Below are 23,443 nucleotides of genomic sequence, written 5' to 3' on the forward strand. Positions count from 1 at the left end.
GGAGTGGGTAGCCTTTCCCTTCTCCAGGGGATCTTCCCAACCCAGGGATTAAATCCAGGTCTCCCGCATTGCAGGTAGATTCTTTACCAGCTGAGGCACAAGGGAAGCCCAAGAATACTGGAGTTGGTAGCCTATCCCTTCTTCAGGGGATTCTCCTGACCCAGGAATTGAACTGGGGTCTCCTACATTGCAGGTGGATTCTTTACCAACTGAGCTATGAGGGAAGCCCAGTATCAGACAAAGTAGACTTTAAAGCAGCAATAATTACTAGAAATAAAATGAGATGAGTCATAAATAATATGAGTTAGTCCTCTAGGAGTATATGACAATCCTAAATTTGTATGTACCTAATAACAAGCTTCGAAGTGCATAAAGCAAAAATTGACAAGAATATAAATCTACAATTAGGAGGCTAATTTTAACTTTAAAACAGAAAGTAAAAACTCTACAGAGCATGTTCTCTGATCAAAGAGTAAAAGTAGATATTAAGAGTAGAAAGACAATAGGAAAATCTCCTAATGTTGGAAACTAGAAAATATACTTCTAAATAATCCATGGATCAAAGAGAAAGTCTCAAAGGAAATTGAAAAAAGTAAATGAACTGAATGAGAATGAAAATGCAATATATCAAAATTTATAAGATATAGTCAAGGAAATGCTGAGAGGGAATTTTATAGAATTAAATGCTTGCACTAGAAAAGAAAAAAAAAGTCTCAAATAATCTAAGATCCCACTGCAAAATATTAGGAAAAAGGGAGAGAGAGAGAGAAAAAAAAAACATAAATTAAGCAGAAGAAAAGATATAATGAAGAACATAAATCAATGAAATTTAAAACAGAAAAGTAATAGAGGAAATAAAATAAAATAGCTCAGTCAGTCAGTTTAGTCGCTCAATCGTGTCTGACTCTTTGCAACCCCATGAACTGCAGCATGCCAGGCCTCCCTGTCCATCACCAACTCCTGGAGTCCACCCAAACCCATGTCCGTTGAGTCAGTGATGCCATCCAACCATCTCATCCTCTGTCGTCCCCTTCTCCTCCTACCCTCAATCAATCTTTTGAAAAATCAATAAAATTAACAAACTTCCAATCAGACTGACAAAGAAAAAATAAAAGATACTAAAATAAGCAATGAAACAGAGGATATTACTACTGACTCTGTTGTTCAATAAGGAAATATACTATCAATAGAATAAAACAGAATACTACAAACAACTCCATATATGTAACTTTGACAATTCAAACAGCCAACTCCTAGAAAAGTAAGAATTATAACAACTCACGTGATATAATTAGAACAGCCTTATAATTATCAAGACAGTGAATTCATAATTATAAACCTCCCCCAAATTTTTAGGTCCAGATGGTTTTGCTGGAGAATTCTGAAACCAAATGTTTAAAGGAGAATTAACATCATTTCTATATAATTTCTTCCAGAAAAAGAAGTACACTTCTTTACCCATTCAATGAAACTGGTATGACCATGATACCAGACCCAATGAAAGTATGAAAACACTCCAAAACTACAGACCAATATCCCTCATGAATAAAATGCAAAAATTCTTATAGAAATATTACCGAATAAAACTTAGTAATATATGAAAAGAATTAGATACCATGACCACATGGGTTTTACTCCAGGATGCAAAGTGATTCTCTGTTTGAAAAGTAATAAATGCAAGCCAATGAATTAACATGCTAGAGAAAACAGTCATAATATCATATCAACTGAAACAGAAAAAAATAAAAAATACTACCCAAACCACAATACCCATTTATGATAAAAAAAAAACAACAAACCAAACCCTCAGAAAACTAGGAATGAAGGAGAACTTCCTCAACTTGATAAAGACATCTATAAAAAACTAAGCTAACATGATACTTAATGTTGAAAGATTGAACACTTTGCCAAGATGAGGAACAAGTCAAGGAGTTCACTTTTGCCATTGCTGTTCAACACAGAACTGGAAGTTCTAGTCATTGTAATAAGACATGATAAGAAAATAAAGTTAGAAACTTGCAGACTGGAAAGGAAGAACGAAAACCTAATGTTCTCACAAAAAATCTATTGGTGATTTTTCACTGAGGCTCTATTACCATATTGGAAGTAACTAAAATGTCCCTCACTAGGTGAATGATTAAACTAATTGTGGTACATCCATTGCACAGACTCAGCAATGAAAAGGAATGAACTACTGATACCCACAACAACTCGAATGGACCACAAGTTGCTAGGTTGTGTCTGACTCTTTGTGACTCCATGGACACAAAGAGCACAGCAGGCTCTTCTGTCCTCCACCATCTCCCAGAATTGTGTGAAAACAGCCAATCTCAAAAAGTCATGAACTTCCCCATTTATGTGATTCCATTTATTCATTATTCTAGAAATGACAGAATTATAGAGATGCAAAACAGATTAATGACTTCCAGGGGTTGGGGATGGCAGAGGGAAGGATGTATAACTATTAAGGGGTAGCAAGAAGGATCACTTTGTGTTGATGAATTAGTTCTGCATCTTGATTACAGAAGTAGTTACATGTGTGGTAAAATTAATAGACCCACACACACACATAGTACCAACATCAAACTCTTGATTTTCATATTGTTATGTAAGATGAAGCCACTGGAGAAAACTGGGTCAAGGGTACAAGAGACTTCTCTGAACTATATTTTAACTTCCTGTTACTTTAAAAAAAGTTCAAAATAAAAAGTTAAAAAGTAATCCTAACTACATGCAAATATGGCTATACATAATAAATATAAGCATATGGTTATGAAAAAGGCAAACAAAACTACATGAGGTCATGCTGGCAAGAACTGTTCACCGAAGCTGAAAAGAAATTTACTAAATGCAGAAGTAAGAACATTTGGAGCCCTCCACTCAATTTTAATTCATTCCTAGGGGATTAATAATACTCAACTGCAGAATGGTATAAATGCCCAGATAATAACAAATATAATATTAGCTTAAACTTTAATGATCCTTATTAACTGCCAGATGCTGATTTCTGTTTTATTTTGTGTTCATGTATAAACTCAGTTCAATTCTTGTAACAACAGCGTTATGTAGGTACTGCAATCATGCTCATTCTATAGGTGAGGATACTACACCAGAAAAAAGATAAAAAGGAGATATACAACTGTACTGATATAAACATTTCCAAATAAAAATATATAAATGAGGAAAAAAAGGAGTGGTATAAGGATATTCAACCAGGCTTTGCTCTAAGAATGGGCATGGCTTGGGCCCAGTCTAGCTACTGACCTTAACATAGAAAATCTACTCCATCTGCACTGAAGAGAATCTTCCCCCTAGGCTTGTGCTCAGAGGTCTTGGCAATTGGGAAAATCAGAGGGCGAGTAATGGCCAAGTTTGAGGGAATCCAGAGTGCTGCTCAGGTGTGATTGAAAATCTGTGCAAAACAATGGCTCTTGAATTTTATTTCTGTCTGGGTTCATATCAATTCCCAGTCAGCTCTCCAGAGAGGAGAGTGTTCCACCACGTATAAATATTAAAACATCTCTTTAAGATGTTGGACACTTACAAGTACTAACATTAAAACTAGCTTTTACTGTGCTTTCTCATCCCACTGATTATTTATTGTTTGAAAGGATAAATACAGGAAAGCAATTGACCTAACAATGGCCTATTCTTGATTACTCACTGCATTAAATACAGAAATTATGAAGAAGACTCTGTCTCTAGCATCAGCAAAGATTATATAATGAAAAGGTATGTGGCTTCGCCTAAAAGATTAATGCAAACCACAGGTCACAAGAGGCTTGGGCTAAGTGTGGTAAATCAACACAAATCTAGCACTACTGCAGAGAAGTAGGTCAAAACCTAAGGCTTCTGATACGTCTTTGTTCCTCCATACCTTTGAGCAGGATGTTTTGCACCTATGGGACATCTAATATTTTTTAACGGAATGAATAAATGAGGGAGAGAAGGATGGCAGGGTGTCTGGCAGGTGAGGAGCTACATGAATGCTCTTTGCATGTTTAGTGAATTCCAGCCTTTTAAACATCAATCTACAGTGATAAGTGTATTTTGCATCATGTCCCAGTATTCACCCACATACATCCCCTGTATACATATGGCTCAGAGTTGAAAGAATCTCCCTGCAATGCAGGAGACCTGGGTTCAATCCCTGGGTTGGGAAGATCCCCTGGAGAAGGGAATGGCAACCCACTCCAGTATTCTCGCCTGGTGAAGTCCATAGACAGAGCAGCCTGGTTACGTTCCATGGGGTCGCAAAGAGCCGGACATGACTGAGCGACTAACACTTTCACTTTCATATGCATTTACACACATATATAACTTAAAGAAATTATGAAATAATTATTACTACAATCTATGATGCTCTTTTCTATTCTTGTCAATCCTATTTTCTTAAAAAAAAATGTTGCCTGATTCCACTAAATTGATTTCAAGGTGTACAAACAGGTTACATCCTGCAGTTTGAAAATCCCTAGCATAGCAGGAAGCTCATGAATGGATGTTGGAGTCAGAACTGAGCTGGGATCCTAGCTCTGTCAATGTATAACCCATAATACTACAGGTAAGTTTCTTAATTTCTCTGAGCTGCTAGTTTCACACTTGAAAGAGATACCTACTCTACAGAATTCCTGTTATCTTTCAAAATATAAATATGAACAAGCCATCTCCATTTCAAGGGTTGCTTGTAGCTCTTGAGTCTAAATGCTACATCTCAGATTATATGGCCTTTAACAACATGGCCTGAGTTCACCTGCATCTTTTTCCTCTAGCTCACCCTAATTTCAGAGAAGGCAATGGCACCCCACTCCAGTACTCTTGCCTGGAAAATCCCATGGATGGAGGAGCCTGGCAGGCTGCAGTCCATGGGGTCGCTAGAGTCGGACACGACTGAGGGACTTCCCTTTCACTTTCATGCATTGGAGAAGGAAATGGCAACCCACTCCAGTGTTCTTGCCTGGAGAATCCCAGGGACGGGGAGCCTGGTGGGCTGCCGTCTATGGGGTCGCACAGAGTCGGACACGACTGAAGCAACATAGCAGCAGCAGCAGCAGTCTAATTTACATACCACACTCTAGCTCTTCTGATACATGCGGTTCCCTAAATGTACCACGTCTTCTCACTGGACTTTTGTGTATGCTCTTCTGCTTGCCGGATTAATTTCTACCTGTTCTTTAGGTCACAATATAGATTCCAAGGAGCCTTCTTTGACCACCCAGATCTGCACTCAGTGCCCTTCTCTTGGGGCTTCTATAGCCCCTTTGGCCCACCCTCCTCGTAGCACATCACTATTACTAATGTGTCAGCTGCATCCCTTCAGAGGACAGACGATTCTGAATTCTATCTATTCTATTTGTGTTATCTATACGTCTAAAAATTATGTATATTCCCTCACATCTCTCTTAGTAAACAGGATAAATCAGATGAATATATCTTAAGGATCAGGACATTTGTTTGAAAAGCAGTCAAGTCAGTGCTTACATGACAGCCTTAAGAAATCAGAGTAGCCCTTTGCCAAGCATTCCTCAAATGTGCTCCCTTACGAGCAGTGATTGAGGATGGCACGGAGGTGGAGGTCTTGGAAATGGATGGGCACTGAGTACCAAGTTTCCTTGCCTAGCTCATGCATAATAAAGGGGAATGTTGTCTACATTTGTCACTCCTGGAAGCTGACAACTTAGGCAGACATAAGTCTAGCAGAGTCCCAAGAGTAGGGCTCTCAGAGATGGAAAAAAAAAAAAAAATTAATGAGGACATCAAGTTTGAAAGAGAGGGGATAGAGCAAAGTAGAGTTAATGGTATATCAGTTACTATTAGCACTTATCTGGCCATAGATTCTTTCATTAAGAGATTTCTCATTATTCTTTAAAAGTCACTTAAAAATTGATGGTAATATGTTTTAAGAAAAAAATCTGATTACTTTGCTCAACTGATGAATTTTAACTCTCTATGGATATGGCATTTATCACTGGGATTCCCAAACTGATTTGGCTCTGTTTGCAGAAACTAAAAAGCACATCTCCAAGTAATCTACTGTGTTCACTGTTCAAATCCCTACACACAGCCTCACAAAGCTGTGAACAGAAGTGAGAGAAAAAAAAAAAGCAGTGAAATGAAAGCAAATTTAACAGGAAAAATCATGAGAGAAAGACTGGGGACAAACATCAACAGAGGTAACAATTGTGCATGATACAGCTGCGACTCAGGGAAATATTAATCCTCTGATATCAAGAAACTGTTTGGGGAAGAGACATCAATGATCCCTCATTGTCCCAGGAGCGCAAGAAAAGTTCATAGCTGGCCAGGAAGCTTTCCGGTTAATACTTTTTCTATATTTCATCATCCTTATCTTAGAATTTCCCCAAACAGACTTTTTCTGTATGTTTTTAGTTTTCCAGGAAACTAAGAGTGTATGTCCCCCCTTGCTTTACTTCAGTGGTATTAGAAGTTATTCAGACTGAGATCTGTCTGTCTCAGCTATAAAGGAGGACCTACATAATAAGAATAGCCTCCCAGGAGGAGTTAATGAAAATATTTTTTTGGGGGGGGTTATACAGTGAGTAATTTTGCTGTATAGCAGCAATTAGCACAACATTGTAACTCAACTAGACTTCACTTAAAGAAAGAATATATTTGAACAGAGTGCTATGCAGCAGCAATCTATAACTTTTGCGTTATTAAAGAGAAGTAAAAAAAAAACAAAAGAAAAGAAATAATCTAGAGGTAATCTGTGGTGGTTTCCATGGAGTGATTCCCTAAAAGCCACTAAAACTCCTTTCTCCCTTTGCTTACTGGAAATATGAAACAATATTTCTTAGTACCATGTTGCAACTTCAAAGACTTATAAACACAGGTTTTGACAATGAGAATTTGTTGGGGTCTTTTGGGAAATATTTTCAAAGGGATGAACCTGACTGGCTCATTTCATTGGCCATTTATACCTTTTCTGTACTTTCTTCTTGGAGAGTGGACATAAAGTCTGGAGCTGCAACAGCCATCTGAGAATTATGAGGCAACATGAGAAAAAGACCTAACTATTGGAGAAAAAAAAAAAAATGAAAACAGGCTACTTTATGAGGGCCAGGACCACCTACATTCTTTAAAAGTTGAGACAAATGTATCAGTTGGGTTTTCTATTGTTTACAGCCAAACAGGATCTGACTGGATCCACTATTGCTATTGACAGCTCTTCTGAGGCCCCTAGAAATTCAGCTACTCCATTCTGTGGACAATGTTGAGCCCAACTTTGAACCAAATGAACATAGGAATAACGGGGTAAGGAAGATAGCATTAGTTCTGATGACAAACTTTGGGACATCTAACGTATGTGTTAGTCGCTCAGTTTCTTTGTGATCCCATGGACTATAGTCCACCAGGCTTCTCTGTCCATGGAATTCTCCAGGCAAGAATACTGGACTGGGAAGCCATTACCTTCTCCAGGGGATCTTCCTGACCCAGGGAGTGAACCTGTGTCTCTCCCATTGCAGGGAGATTTTTTACCATCTGAGTCACCAGGGAAGCCTAGGAACATCTGATGAGTCATGATATTTAACAGCTGATATAGTAGCTAAATTGTGTAATAAAAGTAGCTAAGTACATTCTTCACTTATGCTGGTGATAAGACTGAGCTAAGAGAATCTTAACTGTTTTCTAGTTTTTTGTCTTTTCTCCTCACACTCTTTATAACTGCATCTACTTTTTGTTTTTGATGACTGAAACATGCCAGCAGGAGTTCGGACTGAAATTAGGAATTAACCATTGACCACGTGACTATGGAATTTAACAGTTTTCCAAATCTATGACTTTGAAGAGTCAATAGCCAGATATAATCAACAACCCTCCTAAATAGTTATATTTAATTCAATAAACTTGTTGATATATAGCCCAATAATGTAAAATACAGTTCAAAATTATTATACAGTAAAAATTACTGTATAATACTATATTATACAGTAATATAGTATAATAACATTCCTAAATATAGTCAACATTTATTGTACCAGGCACTGGGATAATTTCATCTAATTCACAAACAATGAATAGGAAACAGTGTATACCTTTGTTTCCATTTACAGTGAGGAAAATGAGCCTTTGAAAAATTAACATATTTGAAACAAGGTGCTAGAAAGACCAATCCATAGCCTTAGGTCTTTGCCAAATTGAATGCATATGCATTTTCATATGATTTTTTATAATATATCCTATACATCAGTTCAGTTCAGTCACTCAGTCGTGTCCGACTCTTTGCGACCCCATGAATCGAAGCACGCCAGGCCTCCCTGTCCATCACCAACCCCCGGAGTTCACTCAGACTCACGTCCATTGAGTCAGTGATGCCATCCAGCCATCTCATCCTCTGTCGTCCCTTTCTCCTCCTGCCCCCAATCCCTCCCAGCATCAGAGTCTTTTCCAATGAGTCAACTCTTTGCATGAGGTGGCCAAAGTACTGGAGTTTCAGCTTTAGCATCATTCCTTCCAAAGAAATCCCAGGGCTGATCTCCTTCAGAATGGACTGGTTGGATCTCCTTGCAGTCCAAGGGACTCTCAAGAGTCTTCTCCAACACCACACTTCAAAAGCATAAATTCTTCGGCGCTCAGCTTTCTTCACAGTGCAACTCTCACATCCATACATGACCACAGGAAAAACCATAGTCTTGACTAGACGGACCTTTGTTGGCAAAGTGATTGTCTCTGCTTTTCAATATGCTATCTAGGTTGGTCATAACTTTTCTTCCAAGGAGTAAGCGTCTTTTAATTTCATGGCTGCATTCACCATCTGCAGTGATTTTGGAGCCCCCCAAAATAAAGTTTGACACTGTTTCCACTGTTTCCCCATCTATTTCCCATGAAGTGATGGGACCAGATGCCATGATCTTCGTTTTCTGAATGTTGAGCTTTAAGCCAACTTTTTCACTCTCCACTTTCACTTTCATCAAGAGGCTTTTGAGTTCCTCTTCACTTTCTGCCATAAAGGTGGTGTCATCTGCATATCTGAGGTTATTGATATTTCTCCCAGCAATCTTGATTCCAGCTTGTGCTTCTTCCAGTCCAGCGTTTCTCATGATGTACTCTGCATAGAAGTTAAATAAGCAGGGTGACAATATACAGCCTTGACGTACTCCTTTTCCTATTTGGAACCAGTCTGTTGTTTCATGTCCAGTTCTAAATGTTGCTTCCTGACCTGCATATAGGTTTCTCAAGAGGCAGGTCAGGTGGTCTAGTATTCCCATCTCTATAAAAGGAGTGTTAGTCACTCAGTCATGTCCAACTCTTTGTGACCCCATAAACTGGGGTCACAACTGGAGCCTGCCAGGCTCCCGTGCCCACAGAATTTTCCAGGCAAGAATACTGGAGCGGGTTGCTATTCCCTTCTCCAAGGTATCTTCCTGACCCAGGGATCGAACCTCAGTCTCCTACATTGCAGGTAGATGCTTAACCATCTGAGCCACCAGGGAAGACCCTAATAGAATATGTACTGTGCTTGTGCTATGCTTAGTCGTTCAGTTGTGTCCAACTCTTTGTTACTCCATGGTCTGCAGCCAGGCTCCTCTGTCCACGGTGATTCTCCAGACAAGAATATTGGAGTGGGTTGCCATGCCCTCCTCCAGGGCATCTTCCCAACTCAGGGATTGAACCCAAGTTTCTCACGTTGCAGGTGGATTCTTTACCATCTTAGTCCCCAGAGAAGCTAATATAATTATTTATTTATGAGACAGCTTCAGCTTTTAGACTTAGTTTCTTTAGGGCAAAGATAGTCTCTAAACTTCTTTGTATGACCTATAGAATACAACAGATGCTCAATAAAATTTCATACAGAAATTGATGAAGATCTGCTGGGGAATCAAGGTCATTTAACTGGAATATTGAGGAACTGTGCATTGTCAATTTAATTTCACAGCTGCAATATTATCCGTCAACAAATACGTATTTAACAAATAGATATTAAGTACCTGGTTCATGTATGGATGTGAGAGTTGGACTGTGAAGAAGGCTGAGTGCCGAAGAATTGATGCTTTTGAACTGTGGTGTTGGAGAAGACTCTTGAGAGTCCCTTGGACTGCAAGGAGATCCAACCAGTCCATTCTGAAGGAGATCAGCCCTGGGATTTCTTTGGAAGGACTGATGTTAAAGCTGAAACTCCAATACTTTGGCCACCTCATGCAAAGAGTTGACTCATTGGAAAATACTCTGATGCTGGGAGGGATTGGGGGCAGGAGGAAAAGGGGACGATAGGGGATGAGATGGCTGGATGGCATCACCGACTTGATGGACGTGAGTTTGAGTGAACTCTGGGAGATACTGATGGACAGGGAGGCCTGGCGTGCTGTGATTCATGGGGTCGCAAAGAGTCAGACACGACTGAGCGACTGAACTGAACTGATCACGTGGCCCACAGCAAATTTTCTATTGCATAATTAAGTCTAAATGGACACTAACCTGGAAGAGGAAAAAATTTGTCTCTAGGATTTACCAAGAACAATTAATTTCCTTTCTTGTCAGGGCTACTAGATTGGTAAATCAAGGGTTCTTGCAAAAACAGTGTACATTAGTATCAGTAAGATATCTGACAGTCTTCCATGATGTTCATGGATGAACCAAGAATGCACACCAGATAAACAGTAGACTGGATTAATAGTTAACTGAACATACGAAAGAGCATTGATTAATGGAGGTCTCAGGTGATGAGTTGCAGGGATTATACTTGACATTGATCAATGATCCTATCAATGACATACAGGAGTCCACACTGATTAAATATGAGAATAGTATAAACCTAGCAAGGCTAGCTAATATACTGGAGGACAAAAATCAATACTTTAAAATATCTTTATTGGCTACAAAAATTGGCCAACCCAACAAGCAAATATTTAACTTGGTGCAATATAGCCAATAATGACAGCTAATAAAAAAAGTTTAGGCTGCATTAACAAGTGTAAAGGACTAAGACCAAAGGATCTAAGAGTCCCAAAGATTTCTGTGTTTTCCTGGCCGTATCTGAAACACAGTACCCAACTGTGCATGGCATCCTCAACAGAGGGCAGTTGGCAGTTATAAGTTCAGGAGACTTGAGTGTAGGCAGAATATGGCTACTAAGAAGGCTAAAGATGTGCATTATAAGACTAAAATAGCCAAAGGAGTTTATATTGAAGAAATGACTATACTTTTCAAGGTTATGTGCTTGTTTTCTTCATCCTTGTAAAGCCAGCTCTGAGCACAGAGCCTGCCTCATGTTTTGAGTTCGACAAATATTTGTGAATGAAGGTGATAGCAGCCATGTCAAAGATCTGAAGGGCTAAAAGTGAGGTTTAGATGCTGTGTCTAGGTAGGTTGATCTTACCTCTGGTCTCTGCTAAACAACTGTCTCCTAGTTGTAAGCTTCGGTTTTTTGGCTGCTTTTTATTTTCTCCCGTCTTCAGTGCTACTCTCTTAATCCAGACTCTTGCCATCTCTCACTACTGTAATCATATCTTAATTTGTCTAACCATCTAACCATCTTCCTGTTTGTCTGCCACCAAACTGGCAGAGCTATTTCCTCCAAATACAGATCTATTAGCTCATTCTCCAGTTATGGCATTTTGATGGTTCCCATTGTACACAGGATTCCCCACTACCCACATACTACTGCTCATTCTTCTGTAGCCCAGGGAAGGCAGCACTTTTCAAGCATAACCTCAGAACCCTTCTTACCATAGATCTGCAGACAGCTACTACCAATCATAAGGTGTGAATACAGGATGGAACCTATTCATGCACAGCCTGGCTCCAATCTGCTTTCCAGATTCATCTTCTGTCATTTTCCTTCCCATCCACTCTCCATGTTCTGAGCTTCCCTAAAGTGCCCTGTTCTTTCCGGTCACTTCACCCCTGTGCATGCTAACTTGTCTATAAGGAAAACAATCTTTCTTCTGTATCTGATCAATTTGTATGAATCTTTCCAGAACCAGTTCAGATATTATTTCCTTTTGGAGACCTTTCGTGAGCAGCAGAGTTAGAAAAGCGTCTTTTTCTTCTGTTTACGTTAAATTGTAATTATCTATTTCTATATGTGTCGATCTCCTCCCTAGAATATAATTTTCTCTGGAATGGAACCACCTCTTAGTCATCGTTGTAACATTCCTAGAGCTTGAAACAGTAGCTAGAACACAAATACTCACTGAGTGACTGAAAGACTGGATAGATGACTAAATGAATGACCGGTCTCTAACTGTAAATAAGATAGGGTTAGAGCTCAGAGTTCCTGCCTATGAGCACTATTGCCACAGCAACTTTCTTAGACTTACTAGGACCCAGGCATGTTGGAGAGTTCAGAATTTCATTGATAAAAACAAGTAATAATGATGATGATGATAGCTAACATTATTGAATGCTTATTATGTGCTGAGGCAAAAACTGCTTAAGATTTAAAGAACAAGGAGCAGAACAAATCTTAAATATGGTTAAAGATAAGAAGAGAATAAAGATAATTCTGAGCATAGTTACACTTTGATATGCTACCCCAAAATATGACAACTGTCTAAAACTACACCTAAAGAACTTTAGATCATTTATTAATACAGAGAGGTTAGAGCCAAAGGAAAGAATATTCTTTACACATGTCTGGGCTATGCAGTAATAATAAAAAAATATATATATATATATATATTTTTTTTTTTTTTCCTAATATCATTCTATAGTGGCTACAGTTACAATTATCCTAAGAAATTTCTGTCCAGGTCAAATCTACATGGGTGAAAATTAGTATCAGGTAGAGTCTCCCAGTGTTCCAAAGAATAGCCATATGATCTAGAAAGAAAAATAAGCCTTCGGTGACAAAATTTGAGTAGAAGTGCTAACTGTGTATGCTCCTCTTAGAAACTTACAAGGTATGTTAGTTATTGTGGATAAGAAGACAGAAGTAAGAAAACCTATTCAATATGGCTTAACCCAGACCTTTTCACATGCATTTGAACAATAAATTTTTTTAATTAGAATGCTTAGTATTTATTTTCATGGAATTAGAATCAGAAACATTGGCTTTGGAGGTTCATAGAAACAGTTGTGCACTGGAATTCTAGCAGAGGGCACTTGTCAATGGGTTTGCAATGAAGACCTATCTGATTCAGAGAAGGTAAGATTGGCTTTTGTCTGGGCCAGAAGAGACTCATGCTTGGTACCATCATTTATGTGATAAAAATTCAACCCTTTATAAAGGCTTGGGAGAAAAAGACCAGCTCTTAATCAGTCCTTTGAATTAACAGTTTTGTTATGGCTGTCTCACACCCTCTCACACAGTCACAGGAATTTATATTTTCATTTTATCCCAAAGAAAAACTTGACCATCTTTCTTTAATACTATCAACCTGGAAGCTTGACAGTAAGGATTAAAAATTGCTCCTTCCTTCCCACTTGGTTATTGGAAAGGCTCTGAAAGGTAATCAGTCTTGTGAAGCTGCACTTTACAGTCTGCATAAAAACACCATGATTTTCCTTCCTCTCCCCAACCTAATTGAAAGTGCATAATATCACCCAGCTGGGGAAATGTAAACGGTAAACATATACAATATATCATGCTATCACACAAAAGCTGGTTACTAATAGGGACTGGGTGGTTGTCAGGACCAAAGGGAATCTGGAAAACAAGTCTTTTTTTTTTCATCTAGAATGAGAGTTCTTTGTGCTTGCCACCCAGCCACCCCCCTCCCCCACCACACACATACCTCCTCCCTCCAGACTTCAAGTTACAGCAGATTAAACCAAGGTCAGTCAACTCATTCCTTGTGTGTGTAATTCCAAGGGTCACCTAACAATGTATATTGACTAACACTCTCTTATACCAGCCTTTCAAGAAATGAGGCATTTTGCTTCTGGCAGGAGGTGGGGTTGGAATCATCCTGCTCCCTACCTACTTTGATTGTACTGACAGATGGTCCTATTATCTCTTTCCTCAGCTGCTAAACCTTAAGATCCTTGGCCTTGTCACCTCTTATCTTCCTCTACTTCATCAAACTCCTTTTGCGAAGATTATCTCCTTTTCTACCTCTGATCACCCAGGAATATCTATACAGGATCACACATGCCTTCAGTAGAAAATCTCAATCTTTTCAAAGTCTTCTGCAATTCAGAGGTTATCTACAATTACACCGACTTAGAAATCAACACTTTCTTCTCTGATCCCTCACCTTCAAGAGTCATGCCATCTTCTAGAATCCGTCTTTTATAGTAGGACTCTTAGGAGAAAGGATAACATGCCTTCAAAGTTTTCATCACTAGTTCTCTGTTATAGCATTCCTTCAAAAATTGCTCCCTGTTGCCTCATGAACTCAACTACTGCTATTCATTCATGCCACCTTATAACTGGCAATTGTTTTATTTTTGATGGCTGATACCCTATGGGTAGGTCAAAGCATAGCACTTGTCAAGGGTACTATGTCATTTCAGTTTTAATAGGTTGAAGGATATATTTTTATCTGCTTTAGCAGTGGAGATGATTTGAAACTTACTGAATTAAAACCACATTCATCTTTCAATAAGTTACATTACCTGTCAGCTGGCACTGGTGGATGGTATGGCTTGTTGACCTTGGCATAGAGACTCTCCAAGTGGTCTCTCTCTGGAGACAGTGGACGGCCATCTCGAGGGTAGCCCAGTGGTCCAGCCCGAGGTGGAGATGGAGACCTGTAGACATTTGCTGATGTACATGGTTCCCGGAAGTGGTTCACTCTGGCATAGTTGGGGTCCACTTCATCATCGTCCATATCATGCAGTGACCCAATTGCACCAGTAGCATAATCAATAAGACTTCTTGCCTGCTTTTCCCTTAGCTCCTGATGTTTTGCTCCAATCCTAAAAAATGTAGAACAAGATATATGTGAGTTTAAATGCTTATACAATGATAGACTCTCCTGAATCCATGTTAATTACTTCTTGTCAGTTATTTAACTGCCACTTTTCTGGATACTGAAGATCACATCATGCAGAAGTGCTAATAGCAAACTCCACAGGATTCATTTTATATTTCTGACTTTTATTGGTTACATATGCTTCCCTAGTGGCTCTGACGATAAAGAATTGGCCTGCAATGTGGGAGATTCAGGTTCAATTCCTGGGTTGGGAATGTCCCCTGGCAAAGGGAATGGCAACCCATTTCAGTATTCTTCACTGGAAAATCTCATGGACAGAGAAGCCTGGCTGGCTACAATCCATGAGTTCACAAGGAATCAGACATGACTGAATGACTAACATTTTATTTGTTACAGTGTCTCCTGGAAAAGGCAATGGCAACCCACTCCAGTATTTTTGCCTGGGAAATCCCACGGACACAGGAGCTGGTGGATTGCAGTCCATGGGGTTGCAAAAGAGTCGGACACGACTTAACAACTAAACAACACCACCTTTACTTTTATAGCAATGCTATAGTTATTTAAACATTTTGTCTGTTGATGACTAGGCTGATTGCAGAGTCAGAGGCTGATTTTTATTAACATTTCTTCTCTATAAATGGGCTGTGTTCATGGGAACAGTCCATCTTTGGTGTAATATTCTAGAAGCCTACCTTGGGAAAGGGATGCATGTCAAAGAGCCCATCAGAATCTTATACTTTGTCTGTGACTTTCTTATTTGGTGCCTTTGATTTTTAGTGTATTCTTCTAAAGAAAAGCGCTTGCAAAAATTGATTTAACTATGAAAAAGAAATACAGAGGCTTTCTGGTCACTAAAAGCAGTGGTATCAGAGATAATTTATAAGAGACTCTAAGTTTTTGGTTACACAAATGGGGATCATTGTGTTTCATTATACAGAGACTAGGGACAGAGTAAAATAGTGAAATTAATAGGCTCCTGACAGAGACGAATTGGCACATATAAGTGAATTAAACACCATTACTGGCAGAACTCCACAGCACTAAAGCCTTTAGTGATATTACAAAATGCTACTGCTAATCAGTGTACCGTGTAGACTACCGGGAATGAGAGCAGTAAAATACAGCTCAGTGTATTCCAAACCCATCTGAATTTTGAAAATTTGACATTTAATCTGGAAAGTGTCAGATTGGATCTCCTAAATTCCCAGTTACATGTTAAAATGGACAAGTCACTGTGGCATCTTAGTGGATGACGGTGATATGATGGTGTCAGGAGGTGTTCTCCACTAAAGGGGAAAGAAGGCAACCACATACAGCTGGGCAAATAAGGTGCATTGAGTACAGGAGGAGAAAAGTAAGCCAATGCTGGCCCAGGAGGTGAAAGAAGGGCTCAAGAAAGGATGGGGATAGATCTGAAGACCTGGGCTCAGAGAATATGAAAGGATTGTGGGCTAAAAGTGAAAGATCTATATCTGCCTAGAAATATATATTGAATGCCTACATGAGTGAAAAAATAAAAACTGAATTCGCTATCTTTTCCTCTTCAAATAAAAACAGCTGTTTTTGCACACAGCAGCTAGTTTTATTTTACAGAACATCAAACTCTTTGTAAAAATCTTTAAAAGCCATGATCTTTCAAGGTATTTTCCTTTTGGTAGAATGGTTTTTTTTTCCCCCCCTTTGAGTAAAGAGGAGGAAGAAAAGATAAAAATATGAAGAAGAAGGTATAGGACATAAAAACAGTATCGTCAAGTCACAACAGATGAAAATAAATGTCATGATATATTATTGCATATCTCTTTTGACTAGGTCAAATTATGTACCCTACACATAAGTAATGAGACGAATTTATATTTTGTGCAAAGGGGAGCTTGAATCTCCAAGGGATGTTGAATGAAGATGAAAGGAAGATTACACAGTAGGATACCCGTTAAGAGGCCCTGCCTATCCTCTTTCAATGCATGTTAGTCCCAGATTCACGGATGTTTGTTTTGAATAATTTTTGATGAAGAAGATAACATGCCCCATTCTGTAACAAAACAATCTTTCTAGGGATGGTGCAGACTGGATTATCAGGATGCTTGCTGCACTGTGATGGCAGGGACGGATATCCATTGCAAATAGAGCATAGGACATCAATAAAGTTGCGGGGGCGGGGGGGTGGGGTTGTGTGGTTGCTATTCCGCCTAAGTGGGAGACTTTCTAGATAAATCACTCAGTGGAAAGATGAACATCTCATGGTTGCCACACGGGGCTACACTTATGCATTAATGAAAGAGGAAAACACCAAGCTTGATTTTTCAAAGAATCACAGAAACAGAACACAAGACTCTGTATACCTTATTTTATCACTCTCTTTCTCAGAGGTTTTCTCATTAATTAAGCTTGCTGAGTATGTAAAGATTCTCAGATGAAAAGTACTCCATATATGCAAAGCAGTATTTTATCTTGTACTTTTCTTTCTAAAACAAAACGAAATTTCTCCTTGATCTTTTCTGTGCCACTGAGTGCTTCAGTAACTAATTTCATATTAATCACTCAGTAGGTGAAACAGTAATTTCTCTGAACCGCCATTATTATGCCATATATCAGGATCTCTCCATGTGGGGGAGGACAAGGCAATCTCTAAAAAGGGGTATGCTGCTGCTGCTAAGTCACTTCAGTTGTGTCTGACTCTGTGCGACCCCATAGACAGCAGCCCATCAGGCTCCCCCGTCCCTGGGATTCTCCAGGCAAGAACACTGGAGTGGGTTGCCATTTCCTTCTCCAATGCATGAAAGTGAAAAGTGAAAAGTGAAAGGGAAGTTGTTCAGTCGTGTCTGACTCTTAGTGACCCCATGGACTGCAGCCCACCAGGCTCTTCCATCCATGGGATTTTCCAGGCAAGAGTACTGGAGTGGGGTGCCATTATATGGAAGCAGAAAAGACTCTCTCCAGAGAGAAATGTCAAGGAAATAGATCTTTTTTTGGTTGTTCTGACCTCCCTCTGTCCCAATTCAGTGTGAGAATTCTAATTGTTTATAGTCATTTCCACATAGACGTCTCTTTACCACTGGGAACTCAACCTGTTAAAATATCTATTTTTCAGAATAGTCCTGGATAGTACTCCCTTTTTATTGGATGGTACCACCAGCTTCCTCATTCTTCCCAGCACACTGCCTTTGAATTGTGTCAGTCTCCTGCCTCTCTTTTCCCCTACAAAAACATTTGTTTCTTTTTTCCATTCTAACTCATGGATAGCCTATTTTATTTCCATTTCTATAGCCATAGAGTAGTGTCCAGCCTTTATATTGCCTGGTCTGCACCATCCAGCATGGTAGGCATTAACTGTATGAGGCTACATAAATTTAAACTGGAATTAATTACAATTTTTGAATATTTAAAATTCAGTTTCTCAGTTTCATAAGCCACATTGCAAGTACTCAACAGCTAAATGAGCTCGGGACTTCTATACTGGACAGTCCAAATGGAGGCTAATTCTAACACTGCAAGTTCTATTAGGTTGTGCTGGTGGGATTATGCTAAGATTTTTTTGTATGTCACCACGTCCCAATTTATACCTTAAAAGGTACTAGAATAATCTTCTTCAAAGAGTATTTCTATTGCATCACTGTCAGATCAAGGTTTTCTAAAAAAAGAATGTGACAAATGATGGAGCAAGAGTGTGGTTATTCCACTTTGTTCCTTGAATTCTAAATGAATGAATGATTGAGAAATTGAGAAGAAATTCCATCTACCATAGAATTAGGATACAGTCATAGTTTCAAACCATGCAATAAAATTTGAACTCCATCCAAAACAGGTAGTATGTCAAGAGTCCATATATAGCTTCATCTCTAGCAGGGTAGACATTTTACTGAAAATAAGAGAAAGAGACCAGAGAATTACAGACAAACTTTTGATTAAAAAAGAGAGTTTAAAGACAGGGGTATGATGCTGGAATTGTAGGGTAAATCTTTGTGAGGTTCCAACTTGAAAGTGGAGGAGAGAGAGAGCTAAAAGAGAGAAATTTCCACTGAGAGAGAAATTTCCTTCTACTTTGAAGAAACTTCATAGAGGTAAATGAAGAGAAGAGAAAGGAACATCAGTCCACTCTGTAGCTGATAAGGCAGGATGACCAGAGCAAGATAAACAAAGACAAACTTAGCAAAATAAAACCTTAAATCATCTAAGAGACTTCACTGTTGTTGTTATTCAGTTGCTAAGGCATGTCCAGCTGTTTGCAACCCCACGGACTGCAACACGCCAGGCTCCTCTGTCCTCCACCACCTTCCAGAGTTTGCTCAAATTCGTGTCCATTGAGTTGGTGATGCTATGTAACCATCTCATCCTCTGCTACCCTCTTCTACTTTTGCCTTCAGTCCTTCCCAGCATCAGGGTCCAGGCTGATCTCTTGCTACAGCGATCTGCTCTCCCAAAATGTCGGGTCATGGAAAAGCTGTCAAGGTAGTGCACTCAGACCAGGCCTGAAGACATTTTGAGAGAATATATGGAACTGAAGTGGCTGGTAACCTTAGCTCATTATGCCTTGTCATATAAGACTATATTTTAGTATAGATTAAAAAAAACTAAATACCATAAAACATGAAATTAACTTAATGGATCACAATAAGTATTTAAAAAATTAAATATAGTAAAAGAAAATATTAGAGGTTATGCATGCAGTAAGCGTAAGTATAGTGTCAAGAGAAAAACCAAGTCATCTAAAAATCCAGGCAAATTCAAGCTGTCCTTGAACATGAATAAAGAAAAAAGAAAAACATCTCAGAAAACATCTGAGAAAACATCTCAGAAAACATTCCAAAAAATATTTCGGAAAAGAATGCAACACTTGTTGACCTATCTTGAAAAATTACTTAATAATGAAAAGCATCCAGCCAAGAACTAAATTCAAATTAAGAATTCAGCCCAGCAAAGCTGGGGAATGACAGACATGGAGGTGAGAAAAACATTCATTTAAATAGAAAATGAAGGCTAAACATTTTGTAGGACAAATCATTATAGAAAAATGTAAATATTATAAACTCTGCTAATATAAAAGTAGTATCATTATACTAATAAGTAGGTAATTTAGGGGAAAGTATTAATACTCAATGTATTACTTCCCCATTTTTCTAAGGAAAGCATCAGCAGTTACCACTTAAAGTTAATAAGTATATGAAATACAATAACAAAAACAAAATAAAACAAATTTTCGGCAGAAGAGAAATACAAAAAACAAAAGCCCAATAATAGAGTGGAAAATAGATAACTGACTATGCCAAAGCCTTTGACTGTGTGGATCACAACAAACTATGGAAAATTCTGAAAGAGATGGGAATACCAGACCACCTGACCTGCCTCTTGAGAAACCTGTATGCAGGTCAGGAAGCAACAGTTAGAACTGGCATGGAACAACAGATTGGTTCCAAATAGGAAAAGGAGTATGTCAAGGTTGTATATTGTCACCCTGCTTATTTAACTTATATGCAGAGTACATCATGCAAAATGTCGGGCTTGATGAAGCACAACCTGGAATCAAGATTGCTGGGAGAAATATCAATAACCTCAGATATGCAGATGACACCACCCTTATGGCAGAAAGTGAAGAGGAACTCAAAAGCCTCTTGATGAAAGTGAAAGAATAGAGTGAAAAAGTTGGCTTTAAGCTCAACATTCAGAAAACTAAGGTCATGGCATCCGGTCCCATTACTTCATGGGAAATAGATGGGGAAACAGTGGAAACAGTGAAAGACTTTATTTTCTTGGGCTCTCAAATTACTGCAGATGGTGATTGCAGCCATGAAATTAAAAGACACTTTCTCCTTGGAAGGAAAGTTATGACCAACCTAGACAGCATATTAAAAAGCAGAGATTACTTTGCCAACAAAGGTCCGTCTAGTCAAGGCTATGGTTTTTTCAGTAGTCATGTATTGATGTGAGAGTTGGACTATAAAAAAAGCTGAATGCTGAAGAATTTATGCTTTTGAACTGTGGTGTTGGAGAACAGTTTTGAAAGTCCCTTGGAATGCAAGGAGATCCAACCAGTCCATCCTAAAGGAGATCAGTCCTGAGTGTTCATTGGAAGGACTGACGCTGAAGCTGCAATTCCAATACTTTGGCCACCTGATGTGAGGAACTGACTCATTTGAAAAGACCGTGATGCTGGGAAAGATTAAAGGCAGGAGGAGAAGGGGATGACAGAGGATGAGATGGTTGGATGGCATCACCAACCTAATGGACATGAGTTTGAGTAAACTCCGGGAGTTGGTGATAGACAGGGAGGCCTGGAGTGCTACTGTCCATGGGGTTGCAAAGAGTTGGACATGACTGAGCGACTGAAAGGATCCCAGATGATCAAAAGGAAAAACACACTGTATGCTATAATAATGATGAAAAATAAGATATAGCTTAAATGTACATTAATAGGGGAAATGAAGTACTCTGCAGTTTAAAGATAAGGTCATACTATTCCTGTATTATAGAGAGATAAAATATAAATATAGGTCTGCTGCTAAGTCACTTCAGTCGTGTCCGACTCTGTGCGACCCCATAGACGGCAGCCCACCAGGCTCTCCCGTCCCTGGGATTCTCCAGGCAAGAACACTGGAGTGGGTTGCCATTTCCTTCTCCAATGCATGAAAGTAAAAAGTGAAAGTGAAGTCACTCAGTCGTGTCCTACCCTCACCGACCCCATGGATTGCAGCCTTCCAGGCTCCTCCGTCCATGGGATTTTCCAGGCAAGAGTATTGGAGTGGGGTGCCATTGCCTTCTCCTAAATATACGTCTGCTGCTGCTGCCAAGTCGCTTCAGTCGTGTCCGACTCTGTGCGACCCCATGGACTGCAGCCCACCAGGCTTCTCCGTCCATGGGATTCTCCAGGCAAGAACACTAGAGTGGGTTGCCATTAAAATATAGGTCTAGGTATTCATAAATATTTGTATGACACAAAATTATCTTTATACATGCATAGGAGACATTGGAAAGGATACACAAAAAATTCATAAACTGATTGCCCTTGGAGAGTAGAATTAAAGGTATACTATTTGAATTATTATATCATATAATTTTAGGATTATTTTTTAAAAAATTTAAAATACAAAAAGTCCCTTACAACTACTTACTGACTGTTGTAGTGAACCAAAATTGAAACAGAACTACACAGGTACCATTGGACATTCTTTCTTTCTAAACATGACTTGTGATGACTCCTGCCAACTCAGTTATGATGATAATTTTCTTCAAATTATTGAACATTTGTTTGGTCCCTTGCAAATCAACTGCTTTGGCCTAATGTACCCATTTTCCACTAATCAACTATTTGATTCTAATTTTCTCTAGATTGAAGGCTGAACTCACTCATTTACAGCTCCTCATAGACCTCAATAATTCTCCCCCTCTCCAATTCATGAATCCAGTAAATTCTCTATTTATCTGCAATTGTTATATATTACTTTGTAAAAAACCAAAACAAAATAAAAAATCTTTCATTAATGCATTTCTGGATATTCAGCTTCCATAACTAAACTACAAGCTTCTTGAGTGTCATGTTTTTCTTTCTGCTAATTTTGGCTGATTGATTTATTGACTAATATTGTTGATATTTAACTGTATACCAGAAAGGGAAAAGGAACAATATCAAACTCCTGCTCACTATCAACGAGATATAAACAAGTAATAACAATTTATTGGTAAAACAAAGATGCTGTGTGTACAAAGGGTAAGAGTCAGTTCACCCTAATGATCTCGAGGAAGAATCATGAAGGCAGTGCCACATGAACAGGGCTTTGAAGGAACTTGCTCCAGGAGGACGGAAGATAGATGTAAGTAGTGTGAGGCACTCAGAGAGAAGGCAAGCCAAGAGGCACAGAAACCCATGATTTACTTAACACTGGGGTGTAAGTCTGATGTGGTAGAACACACTGGTTCAAGGTACCCACCTTCAGCTCCCAACAAAAGTAACACATTTAATAAAAATTATTGGCAAATTTCTATTAGGTTTGCATAATGTAAGTTTTGCCTAATAATAAAGTTTTTGGTGAGGAAAATCCTATTACAACTTTTTGTTTGTTTAGCCATTTATTATAAAATAAAAGAAAGATACAGAGATTTATATAAAACAAGTCTATGGATTAAAGAACTGGTATAAAGCAAACATGTTTGTAATGATTACCGAGATCAAGAACTCAACTTTTGCAGGATACTCCAGAAGGTTTCCATGTGTTCCTTCTGTATCACAGGCATGTCTGATTTATATATATCTCCTTTCCTCCACATTAAGAATCCTGCTTCTCAAGATACAGAAAACTCTGGAACTACATATCACATGGTTACAACTTGCTTTACTCTATATTACACATACAATAGTTTTGAGCTAAGAATACCATGAGCACCACCAATATGATTATTAAAAAGAGTTAAACTACTCTTTTCTATAAATGTCTTCCCCTCATCCGTCCATTTGTGTAGTTCTATACCTACATTTTTGAACTATAGAGCTGCTCTATGCTATACTTCTATTCAACTCCCATTTAACTTTTAGTTCTATAATTCACTCATTTGTGGTAAAGAATCTGCTTGCCAGTGCAAGAGATGCAAGAGACAGGAGTTTGATACCTGGGTCAGGA

The 23,443-nt window shown here is 38.8% G+C and overlaps 1 protein-coding gene across 12 annotated transcripts in view; it reads right to left on the reverse strand.

Moving 5' to 3' along the window:
* Positions 1-23,443, reverse strand: part of PARD3B (par-3 family cell polarity regulator beta) — a 1,159,019-nt gene that overhangs the window by 175,493 nt on the left and 960,083 nt on the right. For all 12 annotated transcript variants that reach the window (XM_086344421.1, XM_086344496.1, XM_086344507.1 and 9 more), the window contains one exon: positions 14,518-14,820. In XM_086344421.1, the coding sequence (XP_086200547.1) occupies positions 14,518-14,820 (303 nt within the window). The remainder of the gene's footprint in view (positions 1-14,517; positions 14,821-23,443) is intronic.

The sequence above is a fragment of the Bos grunniens genome, chromosome 2 (genome assembly GCF_055505025.1).
Source record: "Bos grunniens cultivar Pamir isolate PY7600 chromosome 2, Bosgru_T2T1.0, whole genome shotgun sequence".
NCBI lineage: Eukaryota > Metazoa > Chordata > Mammalia > Artiodactyla > Bovidae > Bos > Bos grunniens.